Genomic DNA, 15,203 nt, shown 5'->3' with positions numbered 1-15,203 from the left:
TGAGTCTCTGTGCCTTCGTACGTCATAGCAAAGATTAAACGCGGATTCCCAACCACCGGAACTTTAGATTAGAGTTTCATTACCTTCGCCTTAGGAGGAACTACAGTGTGATAGCATAAGCATAATTTACGGAACATTCAGTTTGGAAGGCCCGTATTTCAGCATGGCATAGATCTTCTTGTTAACAAAGCATTCGTTTTTGAAGTAGTGGCCTCCCTCATTGGAAATCGTTTGGTACTGTGATTGGTACTCTGTCAACAAAAATAATGTTGTTGCAGAAACTTATAGTTTAGTTATTTTGTAAAGATTATTGCCTGCAAACGCAAACAACTACCCATTAATTTTTTGTCTCCTTGCGTTATAGCTTCAATAATTATTTAAGGTTGTTTATGCTGCTTCTGTGACTTTGCTTGGTTGGTATAATAAAATCAAGAGCTTCAATGTAAACTGTTTTGGGCTGCCCCGAATTGTAGGTTTTAACTTCTGCATTCAGCCGCAGTGAGATATATCGGCTGCTAATAACATGCCATGTGCCAAAAACGGGACAACACCGTTACGTCCTTACCGTAAAGGCATCCTAAACGTCGCCATAATTGCACATCTTACTCTGAATTCAGATCAAAACATTTTCTCTGTCTACTAAGTTTGATTGGTTCAAGGGAAAAATTATGGTGCTATAGGTGAGCATTTCTCACACTGTTCAGAAAACGTAACAGCACCGTGAAGACTCTCTGGCATAGAGATCTGACACGCCTCATTATGTGCGCGATCATCACGACGTTAGCACGACGAACCCACTCAGATTTTGCTTGGCAAATAAAATTGTTGAGCAATGGTCAAGCGATGATTAATTTACGGGGGAATTGGTCACTGCATGCAATGAACAGTCTCGGCTTCTGTCCTTATCTAGGAGCGTCCTTCACCAGCCCACCGATGCAAGAACATATTCATTCAAAAGCTTCTACTGCATAGGTAATGTATCAATTTGCATATTTTCAGATAAGCACAAATTTCTCAGTAAGGATGGTTATAAGCTGGCTCATGCGGAAACCGTATTCACGGCGCTGTTTAGTAAAGTGAATCTTTATGCGCAATAAATGTACCGCTGCCATGGCAACCATAGGGGCCATCTCCTACGTTTGTTGTGAAGTGTCTTCGGAAGTTCCACCGGTGGCAAATGGCCATCGCCTACGTACCGTCGACGTTGTAAGCCCCGTCGGTTATCGGTGGGGGCTGCGTGTTCCCCTGGTACTTCCAGGCGTCCTCAGGAATGCTGTAATTAATAAAGTGTAGGTCAGACTATTACTAGCTGTGACAAAAATGGTTGAATTTATGTTTTAGTAAAACAAAATTCAGAAGAAGCAAAGTCACGTTTTGTAAACACGGTACTTGTAGTGGTTCGTTCTCATCAAAGACTGACTATGCTGGCGGGCATAGGACGAATGGCACACTCGTGGCATCATACGGTGCAGAGCACTCATACACTATTGCCGAAACGGCACCGTAACTTGCACGAACACTGTCAGTTTAACTGTGAAACTACTTACAACGGGTCCTATTTAGTTTGCTGTATAGAATGCTTGCTCCACTTGCCACAGGGACAGAATGCTAGCAATAATTTCGGACTTGATCCCAAGTTTGTTTCGTGGAGACACAAAACAACCGGGGAATATACAGCAAGATTATCTTTTATGTCCCCGTAGTTTTTTAATATTCCTCGACAGTTCCAGTGAATTAGGAACGCCATATCTAATAACTTTGATGGTTGTATTTTAAAACCTATGCTCCCGGTTTTGTGGGGCCCGTTATTGGAGTTTTTCCTCCCTTTTCGAAATCAAGGGAGTTGCGCCGCCACTGCTGCGGAGGCGGGCTACTGCTTATATCCATCGCCTCCAGCGAGGTGATGGGTTTCCGCGGGGAACCCGCGGGGGTACGGATTTGTGGCTTCTCCCGATGGGGGGAAGCCCTGCGGCCTACCGGCTCAGGAGCCAGCGAGCCTTTTTTGTGTAATAGTATGGCAGCCTTGGCTGCACCTGTCATAGTTGTGGTTGGCCCTGCCTGGGCAGTGGCCTGAAGTTGGAGTGGTGTGTCGCCACTCCCACTAACTTTGGTTGTGCCAGAGGCCGCCGTCAGGTGCACCTCCGGAATGTCAATGGTGCCAACACTGGAGTGCCGTTCGGGTGGGGGACGGGGCAGGCACACATCAACAATGGTGTACTGTGTGCCCACTGTCACCAGAGGCCGCTCGGCCCCCCGGCGCACGGCGTCAACACATGACCTGGATGTCTCTTGAGGGAACTTTTTCCTTGCCTCAGGGTAAGATAAGTTTTCTCGTACTTTGAGATTGATTATTTGTTTTTATTTTTTGAATACTTCACAGGTTAGTGAGTACGCTGCATGTTGACCGTTGCAATTTGCACACTTTGTTTCATTTACTTGGCAGTTGGCATATTGTGTTCGGTTTCGGCGCATTTGGCACAGGTGTCCTTGCCTCAACATGTTTTGCTGCCATGTCCATACCTTTGGCATTTGAAACATCTCCTAAGGTTAGGGATGTATGGGCGCACTGGGCACCTGATGAATGCAACCCGGACAGACTCGGGCAAGCGAGTGCTGCCGAATGTTAGCACGATGTGAGGTGTTTTTTCTTCGCCGTTGCGCCTTATATTTATGCGGCGAAGGGACGTTACAACTTGGTCTCGCCAATTCTCGAGGAGCTCATTTTCGCTCTCTGTTATTAGCAGCCGCTGAGAAATTACTTCCTGAACGCTGTCTAGGCTTCTGTGAGGTGTTACAGTAATTTTAAGGTCAGCAAGCTTCTTTTGTGCGAGTAGCGCATCACTCTGCTTTTTGGATTTGACTTCTACAAGCAGGTCTCCTGAGGACAGTTTTTTTGCTTCTTATTCTTCGCCTATGTTAGCTACTAGCCGTTTTTGTAGTACAAACACTGATAGAGGGGCCACTAGAGCGTTTTGCTCAACAGCGTGAACTACCAGGAACTGTGGAAAATTTTCAGGGCATTTCTGAGTTGTAATTTTGATTCCTTCGGTGCGGTACCGTTTTCGGTTCCGATCGCTTCCTTAGAGGGGGAAATTGAGAATCCATGCGGCATATATGGATTAAGGGTTCCTATTGTGTCACCTGTGTTTCACCCTTATGGACACAAGAAAGTCCCGGAGCCCTCCACCTGGTAAACCGACGGGGAGCCCATCGGCCGGGGCTTGACCATGGCCCCTACCGCCACCGTTCGTGGTTTCTACCCTTCACCTTACAACCTGTCGCCACGGTGCGGATTACAGCTTCGGTATGGGAGCTAAGGGTCCGTGGTGGCGCCAAGCACCATCACCTTGAGTCTAAAGGTGCCCTTGCGGTGGTTCACCGCTAGTCATCTTCATGATTTTATGCTCAGGCTCTAGGGAGCTTAATACATTTTACTAGAAGAAATTTGAAATCATTCTGGCTGTATTTTCTGTCTTGTAACTGTGCATTACATGAAATATGGGAACGCTTTCTTTTTCGCTGCCAAACAACAGGAAAACATCATGGGTCAGCACTTTCTTGTAAGGGCGAGAGGAAAGCAAATTGGTCTGCCATAGATGTATGCCTGTAATCAGCAGAGATACGAGTTAGGCACCACGGAACCCAACAACGGATAGCGAAAGGACCATGATCTGTGTGCGCCAGTCCTACAGCTCTGCTACAACCCAGTATGCGTAACCAAGGGAGGTTACGACACACCAGGTTATTAACGTTTGATGGCTGAAAAGCTGGAAGAGAGAAGCGATTAGAAAGCAGGAATAATGTAAAATGTGATTGACAGAAAGGGGTTGCAGAGGTGGAACACTAAGAAATAATCACTAATTTCGCTCAGATGGGTCGGTCCGGGGGTGCCGTCTGTCCGAAAAGAAGGCCACGAGGCGTGTTGCCTCCACAGCAGCGTCAATCAGGTCCAAGCACCTGTCGTTGTCTCAAATCTCAGGCTCCGATTTTCCCTGGACGCAGTGAAGCCGCGCACGGCTTACCGAAGGAGGGTCTGACCTTCATGTGCTCGGTTTCATCGTGTCGCTACACACCGAAGCATGCTGACGCATACGCCCTTGAGGGGTAGCGTGCTATGAGCAATATCTGAGATATTGCAACTTTCCGACATCAGCGCTCCCCTCCTCAAAACATGTTGGTGAGTGAAGTCATAATAGCCGCAAGGGCAGCGTTTCGGGCCGTGTTTGTGTTGCTTTGTGTTAAGGACCTTTTCGAAATGTGGGCTCACCTCGCGTTGTCTTCAGGGGTAAACGATAGTTTCTCCATGTCAGCATGGCTTGTGGTAGGCCTGGCGTGTTGGGCGCTGGTGCTTGACACCATGGGCGGCTGACTGGTGCTTCCGCTGTCAGTGGCATCTGTATGGCCCGGAAAACCAGCAGAGATGTTTACTCACCGCTCTGCACAGGTCATTTGCCGAGTATGAAAATTTCGCGCTGAGAAATGGTGGCATTCAAAGCGTTTTAGTTGAGCTTTCTTGGTAGGGAAACTTGGCGACAGCGTTGCGGTTTGCGGCGCATTTTTTTCCCGGAAATTCTGCATTCAATGCAAGCAAGAACTTTACAGTCAGGAAAGAGACAATCACCATCAAATCCATGAAACATTGAATTTTTCTAAGAATAAGTACGCTCTGTATAATACAGGAGAATACAGCACGACTGTCTTCTGAGCGAAAGACCGCAAGTCGCCATTCTCTAGTAAAAAGTGTGTTCCCGTTCCGGTCACCATTTCCGATAAAAAGCGCGTTCCAGGGATCGCTAAGGTGGCAGTGCATGGCATGAGAAGTTCAATGAGCAGGCTTTCGCACAGACCAAACTTTCCTTAACCAAGAAAGGACGCGTTCTCGCTATTGCAAACCCCTTATTTTGAGTGCACGAAACGAAGCTCCCCGTTGGAGGCGTCTGTGTAAATACGGGTGAACACTGATGTCGTTTCTCTCAGTCACCCCTGCACCAACTTTTATGGTGCCTATCGAATGCGAAAAACAAATTATAAAATCCTATGACTGACGTCAACTTTCTGTTATTTGTTCTGGCTGTGAACGTCTTTATGAAAAATATTTGATGCGAGAAGTTTTGTAAACAAACAATATTAAGCATACGGCTCTGTAATAGAGCAATCGAAACGGGATCAATTCTGGAAACTACATTTACTAGTACATTCTAAATATACAACCTATTGGTCCATCGCATACACCAGTATTTAGTGGTTAATACTTTTGAAAAAAACGCGTAAATATTTTTGTACTTTCTGTGCGTTGTAAATTCGTAACAAGAAGTTGACCACTTTATATATTCTAACGCAAGGAGTTTTAACACAACTGCGATATTTGTTTGCGAAGCAGACTTGTTCAATTGTTTACGTTTTCTTTGAAGTTATTTAGAACGCCACTCCTAAGCCTAGACCATACGCACGCTTGCAAACGCGCCCAAGCTCGCGTCTATGCACCTTGCACCTGTCGCAGGTCGCGAGGAATCATGTTTGCATCCACAAAGACGCGCTGCAGCGTGCGTTCACTGGACTCGCTCATAGACAGCTTGCAGCGTAGCCAGGAGCGCCGACGCGAGGCAGCCCAAACGTGTGATAGGAGGTGGTGGTACAAACTTTATTTAGTGAAGGCCAAGAAATGAAAAGAAAATTAAGATGCCACCGTTCCGTGGGTGGCCTTCAGGCTGCCGGTCGTGGACGCCAGATCATGCCAGGCGGCGACTTCCGCTGCCTAGATCCTTAGCCGTAGCTGGACATCCGGCTCCGAGCTGGCCAAAGCAGCCTCCCACAGCTGTGTACTAGATACATGCCAAGAGGCAGGGGAGAGTGTTTCGGGCATGAATAGAGAATATGAGCATGTTCTGCTCGTGGGTGCCTGCAGAACGTGCATTCGGGTGAGGAGGCACCGGGGTGAATGAGGGCAAGTCGGGCAGGAGAGAGGAAAATGTGGGCCTGTAAATGGCGCCACGCTCTCTGTTGGAGCTTAGACAGGGATTTGTGAGGGGGAGGGAGGGATAGGCTAGGGCTGCGGTAATGAAGGGTGATGTCATGGAAGGTGAGGAGGGAGTCATGCGTGGTCCATACCGCAGTGCAGGGGGCCAGATCTGTCTGTCATCTCGCGAGCGATGGAATTTGCCGCTTCGTTGCCAGGGTGCCCTGCGTGAGCCGAAACCCAGAGGAGTTGGATACGACCAGAAGAGGGAGGGGAGTGCTCAAGGATGCAGTGCGCAGAGGAGGAGACTATACACAACTACCCAAAGTTGTATACTGCAGCTTTGGAGTCGCTGAATATGAAACTAGCCGGGGTAGTGGCAATGGCGAGCGCAATAGCTATTTCCTCTGCGGCAGTGGAGGTGGGGGTAGGTATAGTGGCAATGGGCAGGGGAGAAAGTGATAGCAAGGGCATAGGCGGCGTGGTAATTATATGGCGCCGCGTCGACATACACAACGTTCGACTGTGCCGTACTGGCGCCAGAGGGTGGAGGCATGGGCAGAGCGGTGGGCGGCGTGATGCTCAGGGTGCATGTTCCTGGGAAGAGTGTTGACAGTGAACATGGCAGATACAGAGGAGGGTAGGTGGTGCGTTACACAGGCAGGGGACACAGGGGTCAAGCGGAGGGAAGAAAGGGCTCTACCAGAGGGGGTGCGAGAAAGCTGGTCGAGTTATGCCGTGCGATGGGCCTCCAGAAGCAGCTCTGAAAGAGTATTGTGGACGCCCATTCCCAGCAGACGAGAAGTGGGGGTGTAGATTGGGAGCGCAAGGGCCGACTTGTAGGCTTTACACCCGCCGTGGTTGCTCAGTGGCTATGGTGTTGGGCTGCTGAGCACGAGGTCGCGGGATCGAATCCCGGCCACGGCGGCCGCATTTCGATGGGGGCGAAATGCGAAAACACCCGTCTACTTAGATTTAAGTGCACGTTAAAGAACCCCAGGTAGTCAAAATTTCCGGAGACCTCCACTACGGCGTGCCTCATAATCAGAAAGTGGTTTTGGCACGTAAAACCCCATAATTTAATTTTTTTTGTAGGCTTGGCGGATGAGAGTTCACCTTGTCTTCCTCAGTGCGAGAGAGAAAGCGGTAGGGGAGGGAGTAGACAAAGCGGCTGAGAACGAAGGCCTGGACAAGACGATGGAGGTCGTGCTGAAGCATGCTGTGGTGCCGGTTAGCGACACGTCGAATAAGTAGGACGGTCTTTTGGACGGTGGTAGTTAGACTGGAAAGGACGGCAGTGTGTTTGCCGTTGGGTCGGGGTGCACGTCAATAATGATGCTAAGGGAAGGGGATGAGGTGGCGGCCGTGCCTCGAGCCGGGAGGAGCAGAAGCTCCGACTTTTATGGGGAACAGGCCAGCCCGACTGCGCGAGCATGACCGGCAACCACGTCCGCGACCGCCTGGAGGACGGCCTCCATTTCTCCAACTTTACCGGTGGTCACCCAGAAATTGATATCATCGGCGTAGAAAGCATGGGACAGGTTAGGAATGGTAGCGAGAGTGCGTGCCATGGGGAAAAGAGTGATGTTGAAGAGAAGTGTGACAGTAGTGGACCTGTTCATGCAGATCGTGCCGCGTTTTGACGCGTACGAGCCATGCTGCACAGTCTGCGCATGCGTGGGTGCGCGAACGTAAGCTTGCGAGCGTCCGCAAGCGTACGTGTGGTTGGGGCATTAGGTGGCCGTTCTTGCGCCGAGCGTCGGCTACGGTGGCGTAAAGAAGCGAATGAGTACTGTGAAGGATGTAAGCCCACGCGCAGCAAATTTGTTGGTGTAGCGCAGCGGGGGCTGAAAGACGCGAGGAGGAAAGCGAAGTGTTTGTTTCAGCAGGACCGTGAGACGCAAAGCGAAGGAGGGTATGGCAAAAGCGCGAGAAAAAAAGCGTAATGCGATAACTATGGCTGCGAGATGGCGCCATAGTAGCACGGGTCGTCCAGGCGGTCTGTTGGCGGCGGTTGCTGTGAATCGTGCCGACGCTGCACGCTTTCAGAACCTCCAGATTGGCGAGGCAGTCGCGCCGCCCTTGGCTCCATTTGCAAAGTGCCGCACAAGACACATTGTCCCTACATCCAATATATCGTGAAATTAAAACCCGCATTGAGCTCCGCTCAAATTTTGCATTAGAGAGTATTGTAATAGCCGATTAGTGTTTTTACACTTGCCAACTTGCGGGCATTTTCAGATAACGTCTAGGCCCTAATAGCGATATCGCTGCCTACATTCACTGGAATTTAACTATCTCAAATGCAACGAACTTCTCTCATGTCATTCTAAGATTGGTTCTGGTAAGCATATCTCCATTTTACATGCATTTGAACAGGAAAATGTGAAATGACCCCAAGCTGAACCTTCCTCTGCGTATGGAAAATGTTTTGAAAACGGACTAATGGAGGCAATAATGGCGTCACCAACCCGCACGTTGACATGCTCATTATTAACGTACGCCGACATCCAATACCTTCTAGAGGTCAAATATATGTGTGGACAATTCCATCTAAGTTTTGCGTGTCGCCCATTCATTCCTAGCATTAGACGTAGGGTTGTTGGCAATGGCCACGCTGACAGTACAGATTTCCAAACTGTGAATATAAATTCGAGGTTGGATACCACAGAAAATTAGGTCTTGATGTGATATATGCAAGCTCCAACAAATAGATAGCTAGCCGGACTATCTCATTCATACAGTTACAGGCTAGTGTATTTACAGACAAAAAAATGCCTTCGACACCTACCACACCGCTTAACATAGATCTCCGATGCGCATATGTATGAGTTGTGCGGGCGCCATCAGATCAGATTGGAAACACGTGAAAACTTCCAAAGCCTCAAGCCAGTGCCAACATTGCCTCAACAGTGCAACAGCAACAAAGACGCCACAATACGTTGAATGAAAAGACTGCATACTTTGTCGAACACCACTAAGGTGTGGCCGATTTCCCGTAAATCAGCGAGAGAACTGTAATAAATGACCCGTCGGCAGGTTTGGCTATTTAAACACACAAGAGCAGCTCATTGTCTCCTAAGTATCGAATGGCTTAGTGCCAGTAAACAGTTGCAATTTTCAACAGGTCACCCCGCGCGCATGCTTTTGCAGGATGGTCAAGGTTGCACAAAGATAGAATGCCGGAACACTCAAGGAGATGTGTCGTGCGGCAAAAAAATATAGGGAATGCAATGGTGGAGAGGCTCGTCACGTTAACGAGGCGTACTCTCTCAACTGCTGCGTGGGAGAGTGCGAAGAAACGCCGCTTGTGGACGCAAGTCCTTGTCAAGGAAAATGAGGAGAGTGCCTGTAGACGGTCACACTCCTTCCCGGCACAGTAGCCGGACAGTTTCATGTTGTCTATCCTCTCCGATAATGAATAGATTGGGAATTTTTTCTTACTAAAACGCCACCTTGATGGCAGCTGACGATTTCCAGTGTACAAAGAAAATTTGCAATGGCGCCTGGTAGGGGGCGCTTTAACGATAGGCTGCTCGAGACACCAGAAAACGTGAATAAAACATGTGTGCTTGGCTTTCTATGCACTGAGAGACTCGCGACTATGAGACAATTCCAAGGCAATGTCCAAGAAAAATCGCCAAAAGACTATTGCATATACGAAATGATTGGCTCGAAAAAAAATTCATTCGAAAACTTCAGACACGTAGATTATGTGTAGTGTTCTCTATTAGCACTCAAGCCATCTGCATGCATTTCATTCTAAGGCGTCAAAAGCAGAAACCGACACAGTGACGCTGGTGAAGTGGCCTTATTTGCAACAAGTGCGCCACTTTCGTGATCGATGTGAATGCTCTCTCCTCTGTGGTTTGTTAAGCGTCATCGCAAGAGGTACTAATGGCCGAAGGCTATGCCGTACATACCATCGACGTCAGTGGCATCGGTCAGGAGGTTGAAAGCGTTCCATAGGTCTTCGAAGGAGTTGTCACAAATCCTGGAATTAGACGTATGTATTGGTCTCCGACTCTTCTCTTCGAGGTAAGACAGGATATACCTAAAGAATGTAATGCCTGGAGTGAAATGTTTCATTACATCTGCAATGCTTCATCTCATCTAAACGCTCACTCGCCTACTGGCATAGGGCGAACGTCCCACTCGATGCAAAGTGGGACGCATAGAGTTCAACCTTGGCAGGAACGCCTCCTTGACATCTACGAACAGTGTCAAATTAACTTTTTAGTTCACTTACAAGGGGTCTGATTAGGGCTGTAGTTATCTACAGTCGGTTGTAGTTCTCCACTGTAGTTTTTTGTTTGTCACAGTGTCAGTAACTTGTCAGGCACAATCGCGACCATTATTCCGAATAGCCTACAAGGAACATTTTAAACCATTTCCCTAATAAAATTGCCTAAGGCTTGAAACAAAAGATAGCGGGAACTGTACGGTAAAGGAATTCTCTGTCGTACGCGCCTGTTGGGATTTACTATAAACCTGGTCACATTAGGGTTTTTAATATAAGGTGAACATGTCATGACTTCCGGTTCGATACTAAAGGGAATGTATCTGACATGAAATTTGAACTTGTGTGCCAGAATGGCTTCCAGTGAATAATACATAACCAATGGCTGTCTCTTAGGCAAGTCTGCTTTTGAACACTTCTGAACAGAAAAGCAAGGTTGGATGAACTGAAGCATACAGCGCAGAAATATATCGTTGCAAGCAACGTAACTTGATGGAACGTGCTATAATAATCGCGCGTTTTGAGGACAGGACACAAAGAATGCACACATTCCGTTCTAACGGAATGGCCTTATAACGATTTTCCATCAAGCCAGCAACCAACTAGCCCATCTAGGTTGGTTGAAGGAAGGACGCTATGTTTGCTTTACATATATCACCCACACCAGCCACTGCGAAAGATTCAGCTTAGTGGCATGAACAAGGCGTAGTTGCACATCGGAGGCTCAGAAAGAACGTAAGTGTAAAGGACGTGCTTGCGCAACTGTCCGCAAATGCTTAAGAGTACCGTAACGTATCATAATTAGAAAAAGTAAGTTCGGGCACGTTCGTATTTTGTTTTAGCCTTCATCGCATAAGAGACACCGGGACAGTGTCGACCCACGCAGACTAAACGCTGATTTTCAATAGTCATTTATAATTGCAAACATCGCACACATTAACAGGACACAAAGAGACGCCTTGAGAAGGCCCATTCATGCAATTTGACTATTCATGATACGAAGCTTGAAATATATGAGAGCCACAAATGATGCTAGAACCAGGTAACGGAAGTAACAGTTTGCACGACAATAAGATTATTCTATACTGGCACCCCCCCCCCTCAAGCCGCTTTTTGCGTGTGGTTAAGATAATCCAATTCTTCCTCAGAAATGTCGACACATGGTACACTAATGAACACAAGCCCACGACCAGCAATAATCGCCGCTTCTATGACCTCATGTGTCGCTTGCAAGGTCGATACAAATGGTTCGGCGAAGCTTCGCGCGAAATGTGGTCCAGAACAGAGTGCCACCGACACTAGCAAGGGCAGTTAGAAGAATAGCGATTGAAGCGCGGCTGTGTCAGGATGGAACAAACATGCAGAACGACAACAATTTGTTAGTATAAAGACTAACTGTTTGATTTCATTCAACAAGAACAAAATTCCTGATATATGTTAAGCACTTGCAACGACGCAACGAATGAAAACTTACTTTATCATTAACTATATATATGCCTCCATTACACCACCCGCTAGAAAAAAAGGGTGCTAACGCAGTTAGCAAATGCAATGCGAAGCAGCTTTTTTAGGCACGCACGTGAAATTTGCCTGCTACAACAAGCCTCCCTAACACGTTGTGTTGCTTTGCCTTCTTTAAATATTTCCCTCCCCTTTTCCCCTTTCCCCGTGTAGGGTAGCCAAACGGCCTCAGTCTTGGTTAATGTCCCTGCCTTTCATTTATCATTTGCTCTCTTGCTCTCTCCTTTGCCTTTGGGGGTTTGAATTCTCCTGGTGCGGTGTTTGCGAGGCATGTTTCACGGTTCTTCAACGTGGTCACTCAAAAGTATCGAGTTACAGCCTGCTGACAATTGTTTACTTTAGCGGCGTGCATGCGGTTGTGCTGACCGATGGACTCGGCGTCCGTCAATGTGACTAGAACTCAACACTCAAGGCTTCTTTCGGCCTGTAAAGAAATTATGTTCTCTGCATAGGTGCCATTTCGGCACCCGTACGGCTGGCGTTCTGTATCACTAAGCGGTAAAAGCTCGAAATACCCTTGAGTCGAATTGCGGGTCATTGGAAATACAGGTCCTCTTGCAGGTCACCTGAAGAAATCTCGCGCCTTTGACAGCAAAATTGACGTCACTTCTGTGTTGTCACGGAAATGGAGTAACGTTTTCTTCTGACGTCTGATGTGTTCTGACATCACAAAGATTGCGCCAAGCCTCATGAACTGCTGATGAGCCACTATGTTTCCAAAGTATGGGTGTCTGCGAAAGCTTCGCTACCACAAGTTAGACGCAGGCCGACCTCTGTCTTTTTGCAAATAAATTTCTGTCTATCTCGCTACCAGATGTGGTGAGCCGGGTGTGTTTGGAAGTTTCCAGCAAGCGACCATAGGCCTAGCGCCAAGCAGAAAGGGCGCACAGAAACGATACATGACACTGAAGAATACAGAACTGTGTGCTGTGCCTGTAGCCATGAATAAGTAACAAACCCAACTTTCCGCACTTTTTCGCAAAGCTTCTGTCACTGAGGTTACCAGTGCCTGCGGAAACCCAGCATCTTTAAAGCCATCAGATTGTGCGGTAAAACCGCTGAGAAACTTTTGAAAACAGGAGAGACAAAGTGCATTGAATAAATTTGACATGGCAATGCCCAGTTTTACGAGCCTAAAGTGACTCGACAAAAAAGGCAGCAATGGCTTAGTCACTCGCGGCTCAAACACCCAGCATACGTGCTCGTTTATGAAGCGCAGCCGTTTATCTAGGAACCTCAAACCATTTCCCTCTAGTGCTTCATGAGTGGTCAGTAGTGTAGACATGTACTCAGTGAAAAGGTTATGTATTTGAAACATCATGATTGAAGCCACCTGTAGTAGTACAGAAAAACTGAGTGATCACCAAAATACCTGAATATTTTCTAACTTTTGAACAACCTGACTGTCTTTCCAATGTTCTCTTAACAGGGGCAAGATAAAGGTCTCTTAATATGGCCGCAATAGAACAATCAATACAGATTTATTGTTTTTGAAAAAAGATGTTTTTCAAGCAATTCGAGAAACTCTTCTGCAGGTACGTATGTGGCATTGCAAATTTATATTCACCATAAACTCTAATAGTTTCCCTAACGCAGGCCGAACGCTCATTTTGTGCTAATAGGTTTGGTAAAACATTTTAAACACGCCCGCCACAATACTCTATCTAATGTGCCGTACAACCAGCGTGAAAGAAAAAAGAAAGAAAATGATTCGAGTTCGAGGTGATACCGTGTATTCAGACGTCTCATTCAGGCCGAAGAAGACTGGGAACGTCGCCAACGTGCAAGTCGTGTTCTCTGCGCCACACAAAGCATTCAAATCTTAGCAAGGCCAGTTACCGCCACGCTACGAAACCAGGGGCCGGAACAAACCACAAGAAAGGCTTTGTCAAATGCGAGACCAACGATCTTTATCAGCTGCAGTTATCGTGAGAAAAAGAAATTTGAATCTGCCAACTGGGACGATGCATGAATGACAGGTTGCGGGAGCACGCGAACAATGTCCTTAACAGCACCGAGGGCCATCTTACCTTCCCCTGCAGAAACTCTAGGTGCAAACACCACTATGCACAGTGCTTCAAATTAAGAAGAAGAGACATGCAAACCACGTGACAGATGGTAGAAGCGGCGAAGATCCTTAGTTTGAAGGGGTCGCGTACGACATTGCACAATCTTTTAATCTTTTTTAAATAATAATCGGAACAACACGCTGGTAGCAGCCGCGATGCTATGGCAGTACAGTCTAATCTCATGAACTTGAAACTTAACGCTTCTTTAACTAGATTTAGCATCATTTCTTGCTTTCATACAATTTATGCTTCCCGTCATGACATATCAAATTGTGCTAGCTCTCGTACAGGTGCCGCGCCACTCGGCAGAATCGGCCACCCAGTCACGTCCGAAACAACTCTGCAAGTATGCGACCACGCTTGGCAAGATTTGCGGTGGCCAACTGTTCTCCCCTTGTTAGGATTAAGTCGACACGCTCTGTCAATGCCGCATTTCACATTTCCGCCAAAGTGTCGCCGCCGTCGCAACGTTCAGGTAGCACTTTCCGATTGACCTCACATGCCGTAAAAATAAACGCATCATTCATTTCACATCCATACGATGTTTCTCTTCAATCGCACCGACTAGGTTTCCTGGAAAACGAGTAACAGCAACAATTTTGCAAGAAAACTACTCACTTCGTAACATATTTCTTGCGTTTTTCGCATATTGTGCTATTTGTGTGCAATTTAGCGAGCCTACTGGATAATGCTCACTCGACCGCCATAGGAAGCGTAAAATACAGATATAATTATGTATGTCTTGGTGTTTTGCGTTTGAAAACCAAGGTCTCGTTATGACTGCGTCTTGGAGGGATCTCATGTATAAATTTCACAACCTTGGTTTCTGTGAGGTGCACGTGAATCCGAATCCCCGAGGATTCTTGCATTTCACATTCACAAGTGATAGAACAATGTGCGTGGAAGATTACCCCTGCTGTCGAGCTTAGCAGCGCAACATCCTAGCCACTGGGCTAACACTACAGGCAAGCGATGCGGTGATCAGACACAAGCGAAAAACACATACTGCGATGAAAACATTTGCCTCCTGTAGTGACACTTGTCCTTAACATGACACCAAACAGCCGCAGCTGTGCTGCCTGTACGTTGTCTGCGAAAACGCGCACATTGATATGGGAGCAAATGCATGACCCTCAAAGCACGTATTGCAGGTTGTTTATATGGGGAACAATTTTAACAGAAGTTTTACAACCGAGAAAACTCACGTAGTGTAATCGTCGAAAGTGCCTAAAGAACCCTCGGCGCCTTCACGGCTTGTGCTCGGGGTTGCTTCTTCGATGAAGGCAAACGCGGGAGGCGTGTGTCCACTGTTCGTTTCTTCATTCATGCCTGATGCTGATGCTCCGGAGTACTAGCGCATTTTCGCGACAGAACGGTGCTGAATCATCACGCATGCGCAGTCTGTGAAAAGTATGAA

General features: G+C 47.3%; 1 protein-coding gene across 3 annotated transcripts in view; it reads right to left on the bottom strand.

The window, feature by feature from the left end:
* The window catches only part of LOC135919767 (zinc finger protein 883-like), a 29,709-nt gene extending 14,506 nt beyond the window's left edge, over positions 1 to 15,203 (bottom strand). For 2 of the 3 annotated variants that reach the window (XM_065453652.2, XM_065453653.2), the window contains exons 1-4: positions 14,992 to 15,202; positions 9,880 to 9,950; positions 4,268 to 4,394; positions 1,197 to 1,273 (exon numbers count right to left, since the gene is read on the bottom strand). In XM_065453652.2, the coding sequence (XP_065309724.1) occupies positions 1,197 to 1,273; positions 4,268 to 4,394; positions 9,880 to 9,950; positions 14,992 to 15,113 (397 nt within the window). In that variant the 5' untranslated portion in view covers positions 15,114 to 15,202. Of the gene's footprint in view, positions 1 to 1,196; positions 1,274 to 4,267; positions 4,395 to 9,879; positions 9,951 to 14,991 lie in introns of all 3 variants that reach the window. The other variant, XM_070530211.1, reaches the window with a different exon arrangement.

This window comes from Dermacentor albipictus, unplaced genomic scaffold, assembly GCF_038994185.2.
Source record: "Dermacentor albipictus isolate Rhodes 1998 colony unplaced genomic scaffold, USDA_Dalb.pri_finalv2 scaffold_64, whole genome shotgun sequence".
NCBI lineage: Eukaryota > Metazoa > Arthropoda > Arachnida > Ixodida > Ixodidae > Dermacentor > Dermacentor albipictus.
The sequence above is the reverse complement of the archived record's forward strand: the minus strand, read 5'-3'. Positions and strand labels throughout refer to the sequence as shown.